We start from the raw sequence: 14917 nt of genomic DNA, 5'->3' as shown, positions 1-14917 counted from the left end.
CATGTTTGTTTTTTTGGCCACTACTACACATTGGACAAAAGATTTCAGCATATTGTCCACGATGTCATCCAGATCTTTTTCTTGAGCGTTGATCCCCCAAGGTGAACCCTAGCATCCAGTATCTATGATTTGGATTATTCTTCCCAATGTGCATCACTTTGTATTTGTCCACATTAAATTTCATTTGCCATTTGGACACCCAGTCTTCCAATTTCCTAAAGTCTTCCTGCAGTTTTTCACAGTCTGCATGCGTTTTAACAACTTTGAATAGTTTAGTGTCATCTGCAAATTTAATCACCTCAATCGTAATTCCAATTTCCAGATCATTTATAAATAAGTTAAATAGCACTGGTTCCAGTACAGATCCCTCCTACACACCATTATTTATCCTCCTCCATTGAGAAAAATGGCCATTTAACCTTACCCTTTTTTTTCTGTCCGATAACCAAATCTTAATCCACAATTGAACATTGCCTCTTATCCCATGACTCTTTAATTTTCTCAAGAGCCTCTCAAGAAGTTCTTTGTCAAAAGCTTTCTGGAAATCTAGACACACTACATTAACCAGCTCGCCTTTATCCACATGTTTATTCACACCTTCAAAAAAAGTAAAGCAAATTGGTGACCTCCTATGGCTGAACTCATGCTGACTCTGTTCATTAAATCATGTTTGTCAACAAGTTCCAACCAGGAAGAAACAAGCCAAAACTGCAGAAATGTACAACGATGTAGGCAAAATTTATTGTGACAACCAAACTATATATTAAAACCTTTTTACCAAACAGGGGACCCAACACGGTCCGTGTTTCAGACAACCTTCATCAGGGGTCCATGGTAGAAAAAGGAAAAAACATATGTCACAACAAATGTTGAAAAGTATATAATAAAGCCAAACTGATGTTATGTAACGCCGAGAATCACTGTGAATAGTAAAAATCGCTAGCGTTACATGACATCAGTTTGACTTTATTATATACTTTTCAACATTTGTTGTGATATATGTTTTTTCCTTTTTCTACCATGGACCCCTGATGAAGGTTCTTTCTCAGTCATGGCTCCTACACTCTCGAATTCTCCACCTTTTCACCTTTGTACAGAAAGCACATTTCTAACATTTGAGGCTCATCTAAAGGAAGGAAGGAGTGGCCTAGTGGTTAGAGCTACAGCCTCGCACCCTTAATCCTCCATTGCTCCAGGTACGTTAGCTTGTGAGTCCACCCGGACAGATAGGGATAAATGTAAACTGCTTAGACAATTAATAGGCAGTATATAAACAACTAAAATAAATAAATAAAACTTTTCTTATACATTTTATTCATAGTTTAATAGAATGGACTTATAATTGAACAGTAGTATATTTTTACCCTATACCTTATATGTTCTTTCCTTTTTCCTTTTCCCATACCCTAGATTTTATTGTAATCAAGCCATATCTCTTATGTTTCAGAAATATTTGTATTAGTTTACTGTTTTGTTCCCCTCTCTTTCATATTTTCATTATATTGCAAACCGCTTAGATATTAACATTGGTTTTATATTGGTGGTATATCAAATAAATTGAACTTGAACTTTTAATAAGATACAAGGATTGGGTCAAGTCATGGGGTGTGAGGGGTCTGGTTATGTCGAGGCAGGAGGGCGTGGGCTTCCCTCCTGCCAATCTTCAATGGGGAGTCAGGGGTCCAGGTGACTGAGGTAAGTGACATGAAACGCATCTCATTGAACATGTGTGTATATGGAAGACCTGTCTAATTTTGGGTTGTTAGAAGTCAGAGCTAGATTTTGTGCATCACCAAACAATGTTAGGGCATCAGCTGGAGTGCTCAATTAATGATGTTTCTGAATAATAAAACAGATTAGGGTCATGAGACAGAGAACAGGATATCTGTGGAACAGAGGGCTCAGGCTCTTCTCTGACAATTTTTTTTTTCTTGCTTAGTTTTATGGAAGACTTATTTCCTATTTAATGATGGTTTGTTCACTTGTAAAATTGATGCCTTATGTAATTTATTGCCTCTTTTTTTTGTGATTTCATAAATACCATTTCTTTTTCTGCTTCATGATTTTTCTTGAATGTGTAAATTTAAATTTAATAAAAATAAAATTTAAAGAGTTAAGAGTTCTTTAAAGAAATGCACAGTACATCCTGCCCTTTAGAGTGTCGTTCTCTTTGTCTCCAAACAAAGCAGCCTCACTCACATGGTCTCATCTCATGGCATTTCTCTCCATGGATTCAATGGTGTCGCCTTCTTTAAATCTGTTCCTCACATCGTTCCTGGTCAGAAAAACATTACAACTACTCCCACCCACCCCAAAATCAGGCAGTGTGTGAACTTTAGGCACCAGGGAGGAGGCTGGTATTGGACAGCACCTCTGAATTTCTTACAGTATCTCTGGTGTAGCTTCAGCAAAACTCAGTCACATACATTTCTGACACTGGTCAGGGCCTTTTCTCTTTGCATCCCAAGATGATGTCACTCGGGAGGCGGAATCGGCTCTATCTTGGGCCCAACAACGCTAAGCTGTTCCTCTGAGAATTCCTAACAGGTTGACCTGGGGAAATTTCATACATGTAACATGTAAAGAGGGCAGGTTTTTCCCTCTGGTATTGCTGCAGCAAAACTCAGTCAACACTTCTCCAGCACTAGCCTTTTCTCTTGGCACCCCAGAATGATATAACTCGGAGGCGGAAATCACATGAGTGAGGCTGCTTTGGAGACAAAGAGAGCTGCATTCTAAAAAGGTAGCAAGCTCTTTTTACAGAATTTAACTTAAAATACTTATGGCTGCAAAATATTCACATTTAATTATTGATGGAATACTCACGAATATGGAGGGACACCTGTACTAACATAGTCTTTTAGTAAATACAATAATGTGTCAAACACTTGTTGTAATTAGTATTCTCTGCTGTTATCTTGGACAGAAAGTACCCTAATCCTACTCTTATGTGATCATCTAATAGCCATCCCAAGAGTAGCAATTGAAATTGTTGCAGTACTTAACCTCTTGTATCTTATTCATTCTCTAACTAGCAGGCAATCTATAATTCAATGAGCAATTGAGGAAAAACACAATTTTAGAGTTTGCCCTGATGCAGTCCCTTTTTTAAGCTGATTTGTGTTTGTCCCAAACTACTTTACACAGAATAATCCTCGTGAGATTTATATGTGAAAATAGGGTTCTGAGATGAAATTTATGTAGAATAAAGGTTCTGTATGAAAGTCCCTGTATCACCACAGAAAATATATATTAATGTAACTGAATCAGGAAAACCAAAATCTTAAGATATGTTTAGTTATTTGTGGTGACTAATGGTCTCTTCCATCTGCAGGTGTGCTTTATAGGCAGAAGCAATGTTGGAAAATCTTCCCTGATAAAAGCCTTATTCTCAATGGTGCCTGACATTGGAGTCAGAGTATCAAAAACCCCAGTAAGTCCTCTCAAAGCACCAGCATACTGTAAATCCAAAGTGATCATGGTACTAGAATGTCAAGTTCAGTTAATAACATTGCACGATATTGTGGTTACTGGAATCGTCTAAACCAGGGGTGTCAAAGTCCCTCCTCGAGGGCCGCAATCCAGTCGGGTTTTCAGGATTTTCCCAATGAATATGCTTGAGATCTATTAGCATACAATGAAAGCAGTGCATGCAAATAGATCTCATGCATATTCATTGGGGAAATCCTGAAAACCCGACTGGATTACATCCCTCGAGGAGGGACACAAAAAAACCACTGTAGGGGTGCTTAGGCCACCAGGATGGTCCTACCTCCCACAGGAATAGACCTTGGTACTATAGAAACCGGGTTGTACAGAAGAAAAGATGTGGAACCAGATCCTGGACTTCCAAGAGTTAAAAATGTTAAAGTTTATTAATGTCTTGAACAAATAAAATGTTTCACAATGTATTAAAAACCAAGCATATTCCAACAATATAAAGGCAATGATTGTACTATGTTTGCAATGAACAGACCCTACAAGGGCCGTGTTTCGGCACTCTCTAGCCTTCTTCAGGGGTCCTAAAGAGCCAGAGAAACAAAAGAAAAACAAATAAGAATGTCTCAGAGCAATCATTATCCATATAAAACATTACAAATATGTATAAAAATATATAACAATGATACAAACGTAATAAATGGTAAACTGACCTTTGAACACAGTAAAAAGCAGTTAGATAACAGTGAACCTATAAGCATGAATATAAAATTACGTTAAAAAAATCCAGTCTAGTTAATTTCAAATTGGGAAATATGACATAACAAATAATGGATGTATTGCATAAAATAGCCAAGACTATTTAAAAACCAAGGAAGAATTTTAAGAAACACAGGAACACCCATAGTACATTGCGTGTATCCGATATAGGATGTGTTTTGTCAAATAGAAAGTGGATAATACAAATAATAATAATGAATAAATATAATAATAATGAAAAAATAATATTTTTTAGGACAACTTTGGGACTCTGTGACTTAGCCGCCAGGGAGAACAAAAGGGCACTCTCTAAAGTTGAAAGGAGATAGATTCCGTACAAATGTAAGGAAGTTTTTCTTCACCCAGAGAGTGCTAGAAAGCTGGAACGCTCTTCCAGAGACTGTTATAGGGGAAAACACCCTCCAAGGATTCAAGACAAAGTTAGACAAGTTTCTGCTGAACAGGAACGTGCGCTGGTGGGGCTAGTCTCAGTTAGGGTGCTGGTCTTGGACCAGAGGGCCGCCACGTAAGCGGACTGCTGGGCATGATGGACTACTGGTCTGACTCAGCAGTGGCAATCCTTATGTTCTTATGTTTTCCAGCACACACATCTCCCTGCCCAGCCTATTATAAAATTAGCCTCTGTATATATGTGCAAGAGAGAGATGTTTGCACTGCCAGTGCTGTATCTGTTCTATGTTGTAACACACTTCGTCTGTGAAGGAAGCTCGCACTACAGCTACCCCTACTGTGTCTAATCTCTGATGGGACAGAGTGTGAATGAGTGAGAGAGAAGTTTGCAGGTCAAAGTCCACATGTTATACCTGTTCTGTGGTGTGACACAGTGTGTGCATGTGTGAGGAAAGCTTACATCACTGTACCCATTTCTTTGATGGAGCAGTATGGAGGGAGGAAGCCTCTAAATTGTACCTGTTTTGTGGCTTAGGAAAATATGTGTGAGAGGGAATCTTGTACTCTTGCTGTCTGTGGTCTTTCTATTCTTAAGCTTTCTTTTTCCAGTGCTTTCAGTTCAGCATTTTTCTTAAGCTATTTTTAATAGAATTGTTTTAATATTTATTTTGAGCAGTTGACGAATCTGTAAACAACAACTTTCTCCTTTATCTTAGGGACACACCAAGAAAATTAACTTTTTTAAAGTGGGAAAATCATTTACCTTAGTGGATATGCCTGGCTATGGCTACAGAGCCCCAAAAGATTTTGTGGAAATGGTAGAAGCTTATCTAGAGACAAGAGAGAAGTAAGTAAAATACATGCCATAGAGAAGCTGCAAGCTTAAAGCCCAGTTTTTCAAGCTGCTTTTTTCAGCTCCTAACTCCCAGTCACCGTATGATACCTATGTTCATCCTATCATTCTCTCTGCAAGAAACTCCCCAACTCTCCTGTCTGTGCATTACATGGTAAATGTACAGTTAAATGTACAGCGTGGCATATGTCTTTCAGTGCTATAGAAATGATAAACCTGACTAAACTTGCATGCCAATATAATTTCGAAAGTTCTCTGTAATGTCATAGTAACATAACATAGTAGATGACAGCAGATAAAGACCCGAATGGTCCATCCAGTCTGCCCAACCTGATTCAATTTAAATTTTTTAATTTTTTCTTAGCTATTTCTGGGCAAGAATCCAAAGCTCTATCCGGTACTGTGATTGGGTTCCAACTGCTGAAAACTCTGTTAAAACCTACTCCAGCCCATCTACACCCTCCCAGCCACTGAAGCCCTCCCTAGCCCATTCCCCACCAAACGGCCACACACAGACACAAACCATGCAAGTCTGCCCAGTACTGCCTTAGTTCAATATGTAATATTATTTTCTGATTCTAAATCTTCTGTGTTCATCCCACGCTTCTTTGAACTCAGTCACAGTTTTACTCTCACCACCTCTCTCGGGAGCGCATTCCAGGCATCCACCACCCTCTCCGTAAAGTAAAATTTCCTAACATTGCCTTTGAATCTACCACCCCTCAACCTCAAATTATGTCGCTGTCTGTATACAGTCTCTTCTCTTGTAAACCGCTTAGAACTGTTTGTAGTATGGCGGTATATAAAAATAAAGTTGTTATTATTATTATTAAATAGTAGTATTTTTATTATTTAAATTTTCTATACTGTTCTCCCAGAGGAGCTCAGAACAGTTTACATGAATTTATTTAGGTATTTTCCCTGTTTGTAGTAGTAGTTTAATGAGACAAAGTCAGCTGAGTAAGATCTTGCCTCATCAATTTGCTTGACTTCTTTGAAGGTGTGAATAAACATGTGGATAAAGGTGAGCTGTTTGATGTAGTGCAGGGGTGCCCAATACGTCGATTGGGATCGACTGGTAGATCGGGAAGGCAACGCAAGTTGATCGCGGAGCCCATCCTGGGCTCCGTGATAGACTCGTGTTGCCGTCCCGATCTACCAGGCTGATCAGCCTTTCTCTCCCCGACGTCCCCCACTGCCGCCCCAAGCTTTCCTGCAGAAGCATCAGACTGACCAGCATTCCTCTCCCCGATATCAATTCTGACGTCGGAGAGGAAGTTCTGGGCAAGCCAATCGCTGCCTGGCTGGCCCACAACTTCCTCTCTGACGTCAGAATTGACGGGGAGTGGAATGCTGGTCAGCGCGACGCTTCTGCAGGGAGAGCTTGGGGCTGTGGTGGCTTGGGAGACTGTTCCCCGATGGCGGCAGCAAACCAAGTGGCTTGGGGGAGGGCAGGGAGACAGAAAGAAAGGGGGCAGGCAGGGAGACAGAAAGAAGGGGGGCAGGGAGACAAAGAAAGAAGGGAAACAGAAAGGGGGAACAGGGAGACAGAAAGAAAGGGAGGCAGGGAGAAAGAAAGAAAAAGTTGGGGGAGAGAATGAGGTCTGGAGGAGAAGCAGCATACAGGAGGCTGAAAGAAGAGAAGAAATATTGGATGCACAGTCTGAAGAAGAAAGTGCAACCAGGGACTCATGAAATTACCAGACAACAAAGGTAGGAAAAATGATTTTATTTTCAGTTTAGTGATCAAAATGTGTCCGTTTTGAGAATATATATCTGCTGTTTATATTGTGCACTATGGCTCCCTTTTTACTAAACTGCAGTAGTGGTTTTTAGCGCAGGGAGCCTATGAGCGTCAAGAGCAGCGTGGGGCATTCAGCACAGCTCCCTGCGCTAAAAACTGCTATCGTGGTTTAGTAAAAAGGGAGGGGGTATATTTGTCTATTTTTGTATGGTTGTTACATAGAGTCATCTGCCTTGACCTCTTTAAAAAAAAACAACGGAATATGAATGATAATTAACATTTTCTCTGCCTTTCAGTGTGCAACTTTGTCAACAGTTTTCTGAAAATCTAGATACACTACATCAGGGGTGCCCATACTTTTTGGGCTTGCGAGCTACTTTTAAAATGACCAAGTCAAAATGATCTACCAACAATAAAATTTTTTTAAAAACACAAAGCACACTGAAAGGCAGAGAAAATGTTAATTATCATTCATATTCCGGGGAAATGTGGGCCACTGGGCAGCAACGGTAAAGGAAAGGGAGATGCTAAACTATGGGGTGGCAGTAGAGCTTTGAGCTGCTCCTGAAGAGCACATGACTGAAGGTTTGCCTATGTTGTTCATTAGCCTTTGGCTAACCCTAAATTCATCTACCTCACCCCCAACACAATGCCCCAACCCCTAACTATGGTCCAATTATTCCCTTATTTTTCCATAACCTTAAAACTACCCTCAAACCCACTCTATAACTCCCAACTACCAGCTGCCCAAACTACCCTGACCCACCCCCAAAAGTTTTTTAGATTCAATATGTCATTCTCGACATTCTTTCCTTGGTCATTTTTCTATTTGTTCACTCTCCTACTTTTGCAGACATTGTTGCCTGTTTCCTCTTTCTGTGATGTTTTGCAATTTATGAATGCTAGCTTCTTTCTCCTTACCTTTCCAGCTATTTCTTTGGGAGGTAGTGGCCTCTTTTTTTTCTCTCTTACCTTTATTCGCTTTTTAACAAATGGTTCATTGCCCTTTTCAATACTCGTACTTTCAGTTTTGTTTACTGCCCTTTTGCTTCTCGATAAACATTATAACAAAATATAATTTTAAGGCGTATCAGGCAGAAAACGTATTGTAAAAGCCAGAAAACTACTTCTGGTTGAAATGAGCCCCTTCAAGCTTGTGGACGCCGAGGTCCATGTTGCAAGCCATGTTGCAAACACTGAAGCACAAAGCTAGAAAATTTCACTTTTAAGTTATGACCCTAAATCATGCCCAGCACCTGTGGTTGAGATTCAGCTGACTATAAAATTACCAATAAGTAGTCTGCAAAAACAGGTGCAGTAACAGGAATCCAGATATTATCATGCTGGTTCCATCTAGGCTGTCTGAAATCCTGATCTTAGCAGACAAGAAACACTTTAAAGAATGTACTGTATGTGTCACTGCTCACAGGGTATGTTTTTCAAGTATCAGGCAGTAGACAGAGGCTGTAGATTATTTGGTTGTCCCTTGTACTTCTTCAATTTATGTTGATATACTCTTGGGATAATTCTGTGCAAAAAAACCCATGAAAATTCATACTATGGACTCCTTTTACAAAATGGTGCTACTGATTAGCGGTGTGCTGAATGCAAAGAAGCCTTTTTATTTCCTATGGGCTTCTTTGTATTCAGTGCATGCTAGTCAGTTATTCAGTTCATGCTAGTCAGTAGCGCCACTTTATAAAAGGAGCGCTATATTTGGAAATTGATCAAAATTTGCAACCTTTTTGTTCAAATAATACATTATACAATACATAAGAATTTTTTTGTAACTTACTGTTTGTTAGTTTCAATATTAGGCGATCAGTTAACATAGAATATACTATAAGTATTGTCACAGGGAAGATCCTGAGTGCAGGGAGAAAATCCTGCAGAATCCAGTGACAGATACAAAACCCAGCAGATGTGCACAGAATCTTGCACAACCTAAACCTAGTGTTCCACTCAGGTTAGAACACAGGGAGAACAGATCACCTAAGAGTACTGCTCATTCTGGTATTAAGCAACCAACTACCTGTTTATCCTTTCCTAGAACTAAATCTAAGCCCAGTACAGCTGGGGTGAAAACTCTAGGTGAAACAGGCCAGGGAGGGTTAAACCCTAGAGCTGAGGCAGTTACCCTGCATGGCAGGCAAAGATCTGGTTCAGACCAGTTTAGAACCTTGAGAAGTAACACAGCCAACCAGGGGGAGAGACATATCTGGGGCTGGTCTTGATTATCGCACTGCAGGGAAAGAAAAGGGAGGCTCCTTTAGCAGCAGATCAGTCCCAGAAGCAGCCTGTAGCCAGACCAAGAGGAAGCAGAAGTACAAACGCAGCTTCAAAGAAGCAGCAGAACCTTATTGAACCCAAAGCCCAGGTAGACCCTTATGATGAGGAAATGCAATGGGAGGTATTGTCTGGGGGTTTTGAATTTGGTGAAGCCATGGAAATAGAAGAAGGCTTGAGCTTGTGTGAGAATGTTAATGAAGACTTAGCAGATATTGAAGGAGTAGCAATGGACAACCTCCTTCCTAGCAACCTTCTCAGTCAGGGTCCGGTGCTAAACTAAACTAAACCTTAAGTTTATATACCACATCCTTTCCATAAAGATAGAGCTCGGCATGGTTTACAGGAACTTTAATATAAGGAAGGAAGAACATAATAAGAATTAGTGATTATAAAGCGGGTAGCGAGATGTACATTTTTGAGAATAACCAAGTTTTCAGATGCTTTTGGAATAATTGGAAGGAGCTCAGATTCCGCAGCAGGGCAGGAAGGTTATTCCAAAGCTCAGTGATTTTGAAGAAAAGAGATTTCCCTATTTTTCCCACATAGATGTTGCCTTTAACGAGGGGAAAGATAGTTTAAGTTTTTGGGAGGATGTGTTAGTGTAAGGTCTTGAAGAATTCCAAGATATTGGAATTAGGGGAGGAAGAATGCCATGCAGGATCTTGAATGTTAGGCAGGTACATTTAAAGTGAACCCTAGAAATTACTGGAAGCCAGTGAAGTTTTGACAGAAGCGGGGAAACATGATCAAATTTACTTTTTGCGAAGATCACCTAGCCACAGTCTTTGGTCTTCCAGCGTGGCTCTTGAGTGCTAAGCCTTGATGAGGTGCGGTTATTCAGAGGAGGTCCTCTCGATACTCTTGAAGTCTAAGTCTATGGCTTCTTTTTCCTCAGACTGGAAGGCTTCCCAGCAGTGGTATGCTAAGGACTGGGTGATGCCTTAGCGGGCTCCCATTTTGGTAGTTCTGGCTTTTCTTCAAGCGAAGCCCTTCTGCCTGAAGGTGAACCCCCCCTCAAATACGGACAGGAGGGATCCCAAACCCTCCTGCCCATGGCGCATCCCTCTCCCCCAAACCCCCGATTGCCCCCAATCCCCGAATGGCCCCCTAAACCCCCCAACTTACCTTAACATTGGCCGGCTGGATGGGTCCAAAGCCCGGCCGGCAGGCCCGCCATCCTTGGAATGGCAGGCCTAGGGCCTGATTGGCTTAGGCACCTAAGGCCCACCCATAGGAGGGGACTTAGGTGCCTGGGCCAACTGGAATTGGTCTAGTTGCCTTAGGCCCCTCCTGTGGGCGGGGCCTTAAGCACATGGGGCCAACTCATCCCATGTGCCTAAGGCCCCGCCCACAGGAGAGGCCTAAGGCAACTGAGCCAATTCCGGTTGGCCCAGGCACCAAAGGCCCCTCCTATGGGTGGGGCCTTATGCGCCTGAGCCAATCAGGCCCACCATTGCGAGGATGGTGGGCCTGCTGGCTGGGCTAGGAACCCGGCCGGCCAACATTAAGGTAAGTTGTGGCGGTTAGGGGGGGCCGTTCGGGGGTTGGGTGTGCCGTGGGCAGGAGAGCCTGGGATCCCTCCTGCTGGTTTGGGGGGGTTCACCTTCCGGCCCATTTCGATGATGCCAGCCGGCCTAGTAAAGGGCCTGAGGCTCCCAGATGAAACTGCATCTAAATTAATCCTAGTGGCAGCTGTGTGACTAAGTTAAAAAGCACACGGAGCTGCCGCTGCTGGTCGCAGGGGGTGAGGGTGGGGGCAGAGAGAAACGTGATGGCAGCAGGACGATGCTGGGGGGTGCGCAAAGAGAAATGCTATGGCAGCTGGAAGATGCAGCACCTGCACTACAGGAGGTGCCTCACAGCAAGAGGCAAGTCAGCTGGCCGGCACTTCTCTTCCTCCTCTGTGAGCCATGGCACACTTGGAATCTCAGGAGATACACTAGTGTGCCGCAGCACACAGTTTGCGATATACTGGGCTAACTGGTATATAGAACCCTCAGGGTGAGAAAAATCAGAATTTAAATCATGAGCTATTTTTCTCTGAGGATGCTTCTCAGAGAAAAATAGCTCATGAGTTAGACTAAGCTAAGTTTCTAGCATATGCTTCTTTTTGATTATTGTATGAGTGAAATATCATATGCTTCTCAATTTTGGTAATTGAAATCACCCATTATTATAGTGTTGCCCATTTCTCCAGCTTTCCTAATCTCTGAAAACATTTGTCTGTTCATTTTGTCCCGTAATCTTATATTTTTGTATGTAAGTTTGTAACCCGCCCTGGGTAAGGGTAAGGGTGGGATATAAATAAATAAACCAAACCAAACATATTGGGTTATGCCCTTCCCCCATTATATCCTGCTTAATACAATTATTTCCATCAGAAACACATTAAAAATAAAAGAAACATGTTTTGTCTGATCATTGATATTTTCCACAAATGTTACATATCTTAGACAAATTCTTTTTTTTTTTCAAATTCTTTATTCGTTTTCAATCTTACATCAAGTGCACAAACAATAAAACAATACAATTAAACACATCACTTGACAATAATAATAATAACAACAATTTATATACCGCAGAACCGTGAAGTTCTATGCGGTTTACAATGATTAAAAAGTTATAGATTGAGTGGAATAAACAAAGTACAGACTTAGTGATTAACAGTTCTAGAGATCGTTTGTTGAGGACAAGATTGCATAGGTTGGTTTCCTAAGTATTTCAGGAACAGATGTGTTTTCAGGCGTTTACTGAATTCCCTATATCTTACGATACATAAAATTACCACCCTCCCCTCCCATCATTCCTCTATTATTTCCCCAATAAGAAAAATGTAAAATATACCTCCCCCTCCCCTCAATCATTAGACGGTGTATATTACAATAGAAAATTAGACAAATTCTGCCAGGGGTATGTAAACTTAGAGCACAAATTAGAGACAGACTTAAAGATCTTAATATGAATACTTTGGAAGAAAGTTGAGAGCTGGTTGAAATAAGATACTTTTAACAGTGGCGTACCTAGGGTATGTGGCACCCGGGGCCCATCATTTTTTGACACCCCCCCCCCCCCCCTCATGTAAAATTTTTTTTTTTTTTTTTTTGCAATAACCATGAAATGGAATAAATGGTCAGAATAGAAACAGGCAGTGAAAATTTTCTTTTTTTTTTTCCAAAGTATTTTTATTGAGAATGGCAAAAGGTCCAGACAAGCAACCATGGTCTGTACAGAAACTTATACATTATCAAAAAGAACACAGAATGAGAGTAACAGCAACAACAAGCATGAACAAGCCTCTCCCAAGAGAAAATTGCCAATGAGAGGCATAGCAATACACAACAAAAGGCCAAAACTTGGGGCAAGCAAACAAATCCCACCCCAGAACCCACAAGAATAATAAGCCGGACTAGACCCTCAGCCATATTTTATAATGAAAAAAACCCCCACAAGCAACAACACCCAGACCGCTTACCAGACACACCAATCCGCACAACAAGCACCCAAGAAACACCCAGCCACCACCCAGACAAAACTACCAGACACACCTACCCCACCAAGCCCAGACCCAACCCCCCCTCCCCAGAGAGTGCAAGCGCAAAGTGGACCGTGAAAAGGGCAGCTGCAGAAGTGGAAAGCCCCAGATAAGTAGGTTAGCTAAAGAAAGCCCACAGATAGAAGAAATCAGGATAACAGAAGTTCCAACAAATGCTCCCACAGAAAATTTTCTTTTATTGAACCTCATTTATGTAACCATTATTCCAAACATAACATAACATAAATTATGTCTGAATTGTCATGACATCAGAAGTACATATGGAGTAGTTGCAGGTGATGCTTGGGACAGTTCTGATTATGTTAGTTTGGTTTTATGTGTTTTTTTAATAGAAGGGTTTTTATTTCTTTTTTTAAGGTTTTGTAGTTTGTGGTCGAGGTCAATAGGTTGTAGAGTTGGGGGTCAAGTGTTGCAGCTCGAATGGCTAGGAGGTTGTCGAACAGTTTTTTTCTTTTGACGATTTTTCGATTAGATTCACTGTTAATGACACCGCTTTTTAAGTTTAAACAAAGTATAACAATAAATTTCACAACAACAATAAATTTCACAAAGTACTTAAAAAAAAAAAAAAATCACATTTTTCCATTAAAGCAGTTCTGGAGACATTTGCTTGAACAGTCTTTTTTCCCAGTCCATAAGCAAGCAATATGAAAAAGATTTCCTTAATTATCTACTCAAACATTTTTGCTATTTACTTTCATTGTACCTATACTATTATTCAGTAGAAAAAATGGACTTAACTGTGCAGGAAATGAATCTCCTCATACACCCACCATATAGTGCAAAAATGTGCAAAGGTCTGTTTTTTTCTTTCGATCACTACATAGCCTAATGCCACACAAGCAGCGCTGTTACAAACATATTCTGAAGGTCAATGCTAAGGTTGACAAAGTTTCCTTCCTTGGACCAGAAGGAGATACTGACAAACCACTGGAAGAGATTCTAAAACAACTACCCAGAAATAACACCCAAAGACCCACTCAGTGTGTGAACCAGTTGAGTGGAGTGGACTAACTGGGGGTGGAAATGGGCCCAGAGTTTGCTCAGCAGAATTTCCCAGACTACCTCTTCCTCTCAACACACTGGCATGCTACCACCACCACCAACACTAGGAACACCTCACCGAGTATGCCAGCAATGCTTATAAACTTTATAAAACACATTATTATATTTTCTTATAAAGCATATATTTTAACTGAACTCAGCCTTGCCATTCACAAAAATAGAAAAGTTCCCATTTCAAGCTGTCTCATGTACACTTTTCAAATCTAACATATTGTAATCACAAAACAGAAAATAAAATTATTTTTTCTACCTTTTGTTCTCTGATCAATATTCAAATCTTGTTGGTCCCAGGCTCTTGTTGTCTTGCTTGCCAGGGTCTCCTTTCTCCGTGCTAACCATCCGTCTGCCATCTCTGTTCTCCCCTTCCGTTTCCCTTCCCTCTCCCGGAGATCTGGCATCTTTCCTTTTTTTTGTCTCCATCCACAGATTCACCTTTTCTCAACTCCCCACCACCCCAGGATCCACCATCTCTCCCTTTCTGTTCCCAACTATCCTCCTATCCAGTATCTCTATCCCCCCTCCACACCATCCCCTGTTTCCAAGTTCTCTCCCTTTCTGTTCCTTCCCTCCCTAAATCCCATTATGCACCATCTCTCTCCCACTCCTCTGTTTTTAGACCCATTATTTCTAACCCCCAAAGTCTGGCATATGCATGTATCTTTGAACCCCCCCTTCCCTCTCTCCCTCTGTGTACTTTTACACCAGGACCCCCCTCCCCCGAAGGTCTGTCCCCCCTCCGAAGGGCTACACCCCACCCCTGAAGACCTGCATCCCCCGAAGGACTTTACCTCCCACCCGAAGGTCT

General features: G+C 41.2%; 1 protein-coding gene across 3 annotated transcripts in view; it reads left to right on the top strand.

The window, feature by feature from the left end:
* GTPBP8 (GTP binding protein 8 (putative)) overlaps positions 1 to 14917 on the top strand; it is a 58484-nt gene that overhangs the window by 18939 nt on the left and 24628 nt on the right. For all 3 annotated transcript variants that reach the window (XM_033942008.1, XM_033942007.1, XM_033942006.1), the window contains 2 exons: positions 3335 to 3433; positions 5325 to 5455. In XM_033942008.1, the coding sequence (XP_033797899.1) occupies positions 3335 to 3433; positions 5325 to 5455 (230 nt within the window). The remainder of the gene's footprint in view (positions 1 to 3334; positions 3434 to 5324; positions 5456 to 14917) is intronic.

This window comes from Geotrypetes seraphini, chromosome 4, assembly GCF_902459505.1.
Source record: "Geotrypetes seraphini chromosome 4, aGeoSer1.1, whole genome shotgun sequence".
NCBI lineage: Eukaryota > Metazoa > Chordata > Amphibia > Gymnophiona > Dermophiidae > Geotrypetes > Geotrypetes seraphini.
The sequence above is the reverse complement of the archived record's forward strand: the minus strand, read 5'-3'. Positions and strand labels throughout refer to the sequence as shown.